The sequence below is a fragment of the Chlorocebus sabaeus genome, chromosome 21 (assembly GCF_047675955.1).
Source record: "Chlorocebus sabaeus isolate Y175 chromosome 21, mChlSab1.0.hap1, whole genome shotgun sequence".
NCBI classification, from domain to species: Eukaryota; Metazoa; Chordata; class Mammalia; order Primates; family Cercopithecidae; genus Chlorocebus; species Chlorocebus sabaeus.
This window is the reverse complement of record NC_132924.1, coordinates 23925437-23936587: the sequence shown is the minus strand read 5'-3', so window position 1 is coordinate 23936587 and position 11151 is coordinate 23925437. Positions and strand designations below refer to the sequence as shown.

At 37.8% G+C, this 11151-nt stretch overlaps 1 protein-coding gene across 1 annotated transcript in view; it reads left to right on the top strand.

The window, feature by feature from the left end:
• Window positions 1–2332: 2332 nt before the first annotated feature.
• The window catches only part of NME8 (NME/NM23 family member 8), a 53356-nt gene continuing 44537 nt past the window's right edge, over window positions 2333–11151 (top strand). Inside the window, exons 1-5 of the mRNA XM_007981574.3 lie at window positions 2333–2616; window positions 2711–2943; window positions 4162–4201; window positions 4280–4337; window positions 4536–4642. Of these exons, the coding sequence (XP_007979765.1) occupies window positions 4169–4201; window positions 4280–4337; window positions 4536–4642 (198 nt within the window). The 5' untranslated portion in view covers window positions 2333–2616; window positions 2711–2943; window positions 4162–4168. The remainder of the gene's footprint in view (window positions 2617–2710; window positions 2944–4161; window positions 4202–4279; window positions 4338–4535; window positions 4643–11151) is intronic.

The window sequence follows — 11151 nt, the reverse complement described above, 5'->3', positions numbered from 1 at the left end:
AATAAACTTGTGCCCCAAGGAAGCAAATTAAGCATTATACATAGTGCTGTGTGAGGGTAAGAAAAGGCAAGTCAATGTAGGAGAGTACCTTTAATGAATATTGAAAGATAAAGTCAAATATATGCAAGGAACAAAACAAACTATTAGGTCCCTTCAGAAGTAACATGTCTCATAGGCTTTTTGGCATTTATAGCTTATACTCTCCTACAATAAAATATACATTGTCTTGTAACCAACATTTTCAGAGAATTTGCCCTTAAAGTCAATTCTGGGCAGACCCAAGTCAAAAGCTCTTCAGATTTATGTTTTAAAGCTTCAACATTCAAATTTTTTGCAATTAGTAGTAATGATGTAGAAAAAAAAAAAACTTAATTACACCTTCCTTCCATGTATTGGCCACTGGTAAATGTTTGTTCTAATTTGAGAATACATTGAAACTTCTTCTTGCATCAAAGTGTTATATGAAGAACTTGCCTGAAATATTTGCATAACATTTCTCCATGTGAACTATTATGTTGAATCAAAGAAGAATCAAAAGTCAATTTGCTAGCAGTCTGACTCTGGTGAAATAGCAATTATAGGAAATACATAAAACTTCTTTGAAAATAGCAGATGGCTTTAGATCCTTGAGGAATCACCACACTGTATTCCACAATGGTTGAAATAATTACACTCCCATCAACACTGTAAAAGTGTTCCTATTTCTCCACATCCTCTCCAGCACCTGTTGTTTCCTGATTTTTTAATGATTGCCATTCTAACTGGTGTGAGATGGTATCTCATTGTGGTTTCGATTTGCATTTCTCTAATGATCAATGTTGAAAAGCTTTTGTTTATATGTTTGTTGGCCTCACAAATGTCTTCTTTTGAGAAGTGTCTGCTCATATCCTTTGCCCACTTTTTGATGGGGTTATTTGTTTTTTTCTTGTAAATTTGTTTAAGTTCCTTGTAGATTCTGGATATTAGCCCTTTGTGAGATAGATAGATTGCAAAATTTTTCCCCCATTCTCTAGGTTGCTCGTTCACTTTGATGGTAGTTTATTTTGCTGTGTAGAAGCTCTTTAGTTTAATTAGATCACATTTGTCAATTTTGGCTTTTGTTACCATTTGACCCAGCAATCCCAGTACTGGGTGTATACCCAAAGGATTATAAATCATTCTATTATAAAGACACATGCACATGTATGTTTATTGCGGCACTATTCACAATAGCAAAGACTTGGAACCAACTCAAATGCCCATCAATAATAGACTGGATGAAGAAAACATGGCACATATACACCATGGAATACTATGCAGCCATAAAAAAATGATGAACTCATGTCCTTTGCAGGGACATGGATGAAGCTGGAAACCATCATTCTCAGCAAACTAACACAAGAACAGAAAACCAAACACTGCATGTTCTCACTCATAAGTGGGAGTTGAACAATGAGAATACATGGACCAGGCAGGGGAACGTCACACACTGGGGCCTGTCAGGGGGTGGGGAGTTAGGGGAGGGACAGCATTAGGGGAAATACCTAATGTAGATGACAGGTTGATGGCTGCAGCAAGCCACCATGGCATGTGTATATCTATGTAACAAACCTGCACTTTCTGCACATGTATCATAGAACTTAAAGTATAATAAAAAAAAAAAAGAAAAGAAAAGAAAAGAAAATTGCAGATGGTGAAGTGAAGGAGTACTACATGTCCTGTCTTGATAGGATATGATCCTAGTCAAAGATCCTTCTACAGGTAGCCCTCTCATCTATTTTTTGTAGATCCACTCCAGGGATGAGGATCCCTACAAAGGTTCATTGTGTCCCTCTACTCCATGGTTGCTTTCTGTATCTCAGCCTGCGGATTAATCAGAAACTGTTGTTAAAAATTATTTCCAGATGCTGCACGTGGGAGGGAGGAAGGAAAGTGAAGAGAAAAAAAAGAGACAAAGAAAGAAAGAGAAAGAAAGAAAAAAGAAGAAAGAGAGAGAGAAAGAAGGAAAGAGAAAGAAAGGAAAGAAAGAAAGAAAGAAAAAGAAAGAAAGGAAAGAAAGAAAGAAAGGAAAGAAAGAAAGAAAGAAGAAAAAAAGAAAGAAAGAAAAGAAAGAAAGAAAGAAAGAAAGAAAGAAAGAAAGAAAAAGAAAAGGAAAGGAAAGAAAGAGAAAGAAAGAAAGGAAAGAAAGAAAGAAAGAAAGAAAGAAAGAAAGAAAGAAAGAAAGAAAGAAAGAAAGAAAGAAAGAAAGAAAAGAAAGAAAGAAAACGAACGAACGAACGAACCAGGGTAAATGAAGACAAAGTTAAAAAGTAAGAAAAGGCTGTTGCTGGCAGAGAGCCTTCTGCTCCAATTTGAGGAGTATGCATTTTATGCTGTAAAGTGTGGCCAGTCACGGGAGGATTCAAAGCCAAGGAGAGATATGATCAAATCTGCACTTGGGAAAGCGCACCTTGGTGCACATCTGGGGGATAGGGGAATGGGGGGATGGGAGGATGGGGGATGCGAGTTGGGGATAAGCCAGCTGAAGAACAGAAAGAGTCTTGTGATGGTGGAACCAGGACTTCGTTGTTCCTTCATTGTGTGGGCAGAAGAGGTGGAGGATTTTAGGCGCCCCCTGGTCTTGTCCCTGCTGCCCAAGTATAGCTGCTGGCTGGAGCAAGGGCCTCGAGACGCCGCTCAAGCCTCATGGGCAGATGGGTTGGACAAAACGTTGTCCCCTTCTTCTTCCCAGACAGGCAGGGAATCCCTTTTCGTCCTTTTGGTGAATCAGCTGGAGAAGAAAGCCCAGCAAGAGGTCGGCCAGCCTCAGCCCCGGGCCCTAGCAGGGCCTTAGGTACTGGAATGGAACTTCACCGAGATCACCGCTCAAACGGCCACAACGAGCGAGCTGATTTAGATCCTCTGGGCCTGTTCCTTCCTTTTCTTTAAACGTCCCAGTCTAGCTTAGAGGAGGACCTGTTTTGTGTAAGGCTTGCTGGAGCAACCACAACCTTTCCTGGGATACGGGCTTGCTTGTGGCCTTTACTTTCTTGTATGCTAGTGTCCAGTATCGCCCACACGCTGACGGACTCCTGTTCTACACCGCCCCGATACCACTGAATAGGGAGTTTGGGAAGTTTATGTTGTTCCCCAGAAAACACTAGTGGCCTTGTTCTCAGGGTTAAATATCCTTAGAGCAGCCAGATCTGAAGAGGGACCCCAGAAAGATCCACAGGCATGTTCACAGACAATATGTTTGCAATTGATAATATAGGAAACACTTTCTAATATTTCAGGAAAACAAAACTTGAAAAAAAAACAGACAACGTGTAACTCCTAACATTCTTACCTTGCTACAGGACTGTTGGGAGGATAAGATAGCGTGGCCGCTATAAGCATTTAGCATAGAGCCTAGCATACAAGAGTCCTTCCATGACATTTGCTTCTCCCTTCCCAGCAAAGATGAGACTGCATAATCCAATATACAGTGGGGAAAATTTTCACTACTATATTAAGATGTTATTTGCAGTTAGGAATAATTAATACTGTAATCCCAGCACTCTGGGAGGCCGAGGTGGGAGGATCACAAGGTCAGGAGATTGAGACTCTCCTGGTTAACATGGTGAAACTCTGTCTCTACTAAAAATACAAAAAATTAGCCGGGCATGATGGCGGGCGCCTGTAGTCACAGGTAATCTGGAGGCTGAGGCAGGAGAATCGCTTGAACCCAGGAGAGGGAGATTGCAGTGAGCTGAGATTGTGCCATTGCACTCCAGTCTGGGCAACAGAGTGAGACTCTGTCTCAAAAAAAAAAAAAAAAAAAAAAAAAAGAATAAGACCTAGTAGTATTTGCTAGCACAAACAGGTGATTGCAGTCAAAAAAAATCTAAATTGTACATTTTAAAATAATTAAAAGAGTGTAATTGGATTGTTTGTAACACAAAGGATAAATGCTTAAGGAGATGGTTACCCCATTTACCCTGATGTGATTATTATGCATTGCATACCTGTACCAAAATATCTCAGATTTAAATACACAAATATTTAGGTACATAAATACAGAGATACATAAATATATACACTTACTATGTACCCACAAAAGTTAAAAATAAAAATTGTTTTAAAAGATGTTATTCGCATGCCTTAAGAAGATATTATTTAAATTTCTGACTTAAAAATTTTTCTTTCTTTTTCCTATGATAGTAGATAAATGGCAAGCAAAAAACGAGAAGTCCAGTTACAGGTGGGTCTGACATATCAACAATTCTTTATCTGGTGCACTGGTGCTTGAATACCCTTTACAGTGCCTTCCTCTTTGCAGGCAGTCATCAATAATCAAAGCCTGTGGGATGAGATGTTGCAGAACAAAGGCTTAACAGGTATAAGGGCTCCCCGGTTGTCTGGCCACCTGGGGTTTGACCTAGGGCACCTCCTGCCACCCTGCCCCTCTAGAGTGCCACTCCCCACCTTGATCAAGAAATCCTGCAGTGCCTTTGCCCTGGCCGTGGCTCCAAATTGGGATAACTGCTATCCTAGATTGGTAGACTAGTTATTTCATAAATATCATCATCTTCTAGTGATTGATGTTTACCAAGCCTGGTGTGGACCTTGCAAAGCAATGCAACCTTTATTCAGAAAATTGAAAAACGAGCTGAACGAAGATGAAATTCTGCATTTTGCTGTCGTAAGAATTTTGTTTTAATTAAACCACTATTTTCACGTTATATTAAGTGCTTAAGTATCCTCCAATACTTTTAAGTATTGTCTTAATTTAAACAACTTGTCATTTCTTCAAAATTGTCTTTACCTGGCAGTTTTACTATATATTTAATTCTACTAGATCTGAGAATGAACATGATTTTTATCTCATTCTTATAACATTGAGGCTATTTACCATGACTGTGAAAGTTAGAAAAGGGTAATAATGGATAGGTCTATTGTTCTGTTTCCTTTCACCTGACCACATGTTCAGTGTGTGTCCTTTAGAATAAGGGCTGCAAAAGCTGTTTACTGGGTATCACTGAGTAATGCTCTGGCATTAACCCAGTTACCATATTTTCCAGCAGCAATGATATTCTTCCTTATTTATTTGCTACCTACTTGCAATAAGGGATTGAAATATTATAGCCAAACACATTTTACTTAATCATACCGTTTACTCAATGTATTCACATAAAATGATCAACTAATCAGAATTTTGTGGTCCAACATGGTAGCTACTAGGCATAAGTGACTATGGAGCTCTTGAAATGTAGCTGGTCCAACTGAGGAACTGAATTTTTAATTTTAATGATTTAAATCTGAATTTTAAAACTGACACTCAATTGAGTTATTGTAAAACCTTTAAAATCTGGGATAACTTGAGTATGTGGATCTACTATGTAACTGTAAATTTTATTAAAGCTAATTAAGGATTAATTATTTCTGATTAACATTTAGCATATGGATTAAGATGTGCTCTTAAGTGTAAGAGACTCATTAAATTTTAAAGATTTAATATGGAAAAAGAAAGTGAAATATGCCATTAATAATTTTATACATTGATTACATGTTGAAATGATAATATTTTGGATGTATCGGGTTAAGTAAAATTTATTATCACATTATTTTCACCTTTTTTTTGTTTTTAAATGTGGCTACTAGAGAATTTATATGTGTGGCTTACATAATATATTTATATTATATAGAAAAGCACCCAAACCAACTAGGCTTAAGATACAGGAGCAGGTAAGGGATGATAACAGATCTTTACTCCTTATCTCTGAAATACATAGTCCCTAATGCAGACATGCAACCACAACCCACTCATGTTCTCCCAGTTACAGGTCTTTCATGGCCCCGCTTTCAACCCAAACATTGGAATGGGTTTGCCTACTGACCTTGTATTTCACTATCCATCCCCTTCTTTAAATGCATTTTCCATAGGACTTATTTTCCTTAGTTCAAGATGATGAATAAGCAGTTTAAAGCCTAGACACTCACCTCTTATTATTTTTCTATTCAAGAAAGTAAGTGGCTGTCTACAGTAGTTAAATCCTGTTGTTCTGGTGAAGAAATTAACTTTTTTTGGTCTTCTGAAATAAGGTCTTTGTAAGGTTTTCATTCCTTTAATTAAAAAAAGAAAAAGTCTTTACATAGATGTTATTTTTAGAGCAGTTTTAGGCTCATAGCAAAATTTACCAAAAAGTAAAGAGTTCTCATATATCCCCTATCCCCACACTCTCATAGCCTTTTCCACCATCAATCCCGTATCAGAGTGGTACATTGTTACAACGGATGAGCCTACACTGGCACATCATTATTTACCAAAATCCATAGTCTACATTAAAGTTCATTCTTGGTGTTGAATAGTTTAGGGACTTTAACAAATGTATAATGACATGTACTTATTATATTATGGCATCATATAGTATAGTTTCATTCCCTGCAAAATCCTCTGTAATCCGTTCATCTCTCCCTATCCCATAACCTCTGGCAATCACAAATCTTTTGACTACCTCCATAGTTTTGCCTTTTCCAGAATGTCATATAGTTAGAATCACATAGTGTAGAGCCTTTCCAAATTGGCTTCTTTTACTTAGTGATATGCTCCATGTATTTTAATGATTTCACAGCTCATTTCTTTTTAACGTCAAATAGTACTTCATTATCTGGATGTGCCAGGGTTTACTTATCCATTCACCTGCTGAGGAACATCTTGGTTGCTTCCAACTTTCAGCAGTTAGGAAAAGGCTGCTATAAACAGCCATGCTTAGGTTTTTGCATGAACATACATTTTCAACTCATTTGGGTAAATACCCAGGAGCAAGATTTCTGGATCATGTGGTAATGATATGTTTTATTTTGTAAGAAACCACCAAATCTTCTTCCTAAGCAACTGTACCATTTTGCATTCTTACCAACAATGAATGAGAGTTCCTGTTGCTCCACATCCTCACCAGCAGCCATTCTCTGGATTTTGGTCATCCTAATAGGTGTGTAGTGGAATCACATTGTAGTTTTAGTTTGCATTTCCCAAGATTATGTGATGTGGAGCATCTTTATATACACTTATTTGCCATCTGTATGTCTTCTTTGATGAGGTGTCTGCTAAGGATTTTGGCTTATTTAATTGGGTTGTTTGTTCTCTTATTGTTGAGTTTCAAGCATTCTGTGTATTTTGAATAACAGTCCTTTATCAGGTATTACTTTTGCAAATAGTTTATCCCAGTCTGTGGCTTGTTTTTTCATTCTCTTGTCATTGTACTTTTTTTAAAGACAAGATTCTGTAACAACCTGTTTCACTCTGAAGAATCAGAACCACCAGAAAGGAGCTAGGAAGTTATTCCAGACTCGATTCTTCCCAAGGAAGAAAAATCAAGTTAGAAGAGCAGAGAATAGGGCCTAAAGGAGATTGCCACATGCAGTTGGAAACGGGTTGATAGAAGTTAAAAGACAGTGTCACAGGTGTCTAACAGCTGACAGATAGATCACAGGAAATTGAGGATCAGGAAATTCTTGTGAATCCTGGCAGTTGGCATTAGGAAACTTTGTTCAAAAGTGGTAGGAGTAGACATTCACCTAGACTAGGGGTTCTGGATTCTGGTGACCTGCCCATAAAGGTGCAAGGAAATTGTATCTCCAAACCTCCATTGTGAGCAGTAATGGAGGGATGCCCTCTGCTGGACATACTGTTTTCTGCTGTTAATCAAGGAAGAGAGACACTCTGAACTTGAACATGTAGGTCCAAAATTAAAATGTATGAGGTTGATTACCTATTAAAATTACCCTGAGCTGAATAGTCAGTATACAATTTTTTTCTACTGTGTGCCTTTTAAAAAGAGGAACATTAAATATTTTGTGTGTATATATATATATAGGCATATAAAAATTTAGTAAATGGTGTTTATTATAGTTACTATTATATTACTATTAAATTACTTAATCCTTAATAATTTATGTATTATAATATAAACATTGTAATTGTAATACCTGAATTACTTCTAAATACAGTTGACCCTCAGCAATGCTGGAGTTAGGGGTGCTAACCCCCCTGTGAAGTAAAAAATTCATGTATGACTTTTGACTCCACCGAAACTTAACTACTAATAACCTACTGTTGACTGGAAACCTTATGGGTAACATAAACAGTCGATTAACATATATTCTGTATGTTATGTGTACTATATACTATATCCTTACAATAAAGTAAGCTAGAGAAAAGAAAATAGTATTAAGAAAATTATAAGGAAAACCAAATATATTTACTATGCCTTAAGTGAAGTGGATTGCCATAAAAGTCTTCATCCTCATCATCTTAACATTGAGTAGGTTGAGGAGCAGAAGAAGGAAGAGGAGTTGATCTTGATGTCTCGGGGTGGCAGAAGCAGAAAAGGTGGAGGAAGTGGAAGGGGAGGCAGGAGAAGCAGGCATAGTGGATGTAATTTTATGAAAATACATGGTAATTTCTGTCTGACATTTTTGCTTTTTCATTTCTCTAATAACGTTTCTATATGGTACCAATCCTTCTTCCACCATTTGCTTTGGTTTCAGTGCCCATATCATCAAAGGGTCCATGTCATAAATGAAGTCAAAAGCAGTCTTGAATAACTGGAATTCTTCTGCCAGATGTTCTAGTGTCAGTTTGTTTTCTGGCACTGGCTCTTCTACATCTTCTCCCTCATCATCTGGCACTGGTTTAGAGGCACTCATCTCTATCAATTTGTCTTCTGTTAATTCCTCTGGTGTGGTGTCTCTCAGCTCTTGGATTTCTCCAATGTCCATATCTTGAAACCTTTCACCCCCCACCTTTTTGCCATATACACAATCTTTTTTATGACTTCCTTAATTGGCTCTGTCATAAATCCCATGAAGTCATGCACAACATCTGGACACAATTTTCTCCAGCAGGAATTTATTAATTTGTGCTTGGTAGCTTTTGCAAGTTTTTCTGTAACAATGATGGCATCTTCAATGGTGTAATTCTTCCAGACTTTCATGATGTTCTATCAGGGTTCTCTTCCACAGCACTGACATTTTTTTCCATAGAGGACCACGTGTAATGAGCCTTCCAGGTCCTTATGAGCCCCTGATCTAGAGGTTGAATTATAGATGTTGTGTTTGGGGGCGAGCAGACCATTTTGACACCATTGGTGTTGACCTCATGGGATTCTTGGTGACCAGGGGCATTGTCCAAAATCAAAGAACTTTAAAAACAGTCTCTCATTGGCACAGTACTTCCTGACACCATGGACAAATCATTGATGGAACCAGTCCAGAAAAAAAGATTCTCATTGTCCAGGATTTCTGTTGTACAACTGAAAGACTGGCAGTTGGTGTTATCTTTCCTCTTCAAGGATTGGGGGTTAGCAGTTTTATTGAGAAAGACAGTCCTGATCATAAACCCGACTGCGACTGCATAAAACAGTTGAGTTAGCCTATCTCTTCTTCCTTAAGTCTTGGTGCTCACTTCTCTTCCTTACTAAATAACGACCTTTGTGGCATTCCCCTCTCCCCACCAAAACCCAAGTTTAGGGCACTTTCACCTGCATTAAAAACCTGTTCGGGTAGACATCTTTTCCTCTTAATTATTTTCTTAAAGGCATCTGGAAACTTTTCTGCTGTCTCTTGGTCAGCAGCAACTGCTTCTCCTGATATGTTAATATCTTTTAGCCTTTTCAAAAATTATCGAACCATACTTTGCAGGCATTAAATTCTCCATCTTTAGCTCCTTCACTTCCTTTTGCTTTAAGTTGCCATATGATGACTTTGCTTTTTCTGGAATCGTATTAGAGTCTATATGCATGCCTGTCTTATAGTAATCCTGCCCCTGCATAAAAGCTGCATTTTCAATGTAGGATAAAAAGATATTTCAAAAAAAGTGCAAGATTTATATGCCTACTGACATAGCTGCAGCGATGGCTTCATGAACTTCTTTTAAAAGAAAAAAACAATTACTCTTAGACTGGATTCTTTTATCTTGAAATGGTGTGCAACCGCAGCCACAGACCTCAATCTAGGGTACCTATCAGGCAAGTCAGCTCTTTCTTGTAATGTGATGATTTTTCTCAGCTTTTCAGGAGCACTTCCAACATCCCTAGTAGCACTTTGTCTGGATCCCAAGGTGTTAGTCAAGGTTTATGGCATTGCACTAAACACAATGAAAATCCCACTTTGAAAAGCATTGCCTTAGATTACAAAAACCAACTGCTACAAACTGAATGTTTGCTATCAAATTTCATATATTAAAATCATAATCCCCAATGTGATGATATTTGAAGATGGGGACTTTAGAAGGTAATTAGAATAAGATCAAAGCCTTTATTTAAATAAGGGAAGAGACATGTGATTTCTTCCAGGTGAGGACATTAATGGAGAAGAAGGCCTTCACTTCTGGCACCCAGACTGTGTTGGCACCCTAATCTGGGACTTCCAGCCTCCAGAACTATGAGAAATAAATGTTTGTTGTTCAGTTACCCAGTCAACAGCAATTTGCTATTGCAGTCCAAACTGATTAAGACACCAACTCTTACAGAAGACCCTACCAAACATTCTCATTCTGGCAGCTGGACCAATGGATACTACGTTAATATGGAAGAAGATACTATTATTGAATGTATAGTTGTTCATAATTAATTTGGAACAACTTGAAATTTATGAGAAAATATTTAGAAGATTACAGACATAAAATTCAAAATCTTTAAAAGCTGACTACTAATTTATTCAATGTTTAGTAAGCCTCTTTTAATGTATGACCCTATGACTGATAGAGGGAGATGACATACAAACGTGGATAGGAAACATACTCTATCTGTGCACACAATTCTCCTTCTAACAGAGCAGTTGCAGCAGGCCCACAGATGCCTGTAGCAGAATATTGAAAGAGACATAGCTGCCTTGGGAGAGGGGCAGTAACATGTTGTGCAGAACAAGAGATGATTTACAGCAAAAGGATGTGAGACAGAATTAGAGGAAGGATAGCTGAACAGGGACAGTAAAAGAAGGGCAGGACCAGGGAGGAAAAGATGAGTAAATAAGTTTGGCTAAAGGTTGGTTAATGTAAAGGGAAACGGTGAGGAAAGCTTAAGGCCAAATGGTGTAGGGCTTGAATCGCCAGTATGTGCAGTTTGATCCCTAAAACCACTAGGGCATACACAATGTTGCAGTAAACATAAAAATTATATGTATCTCTGCATTGTTTCAACATAGTGTATC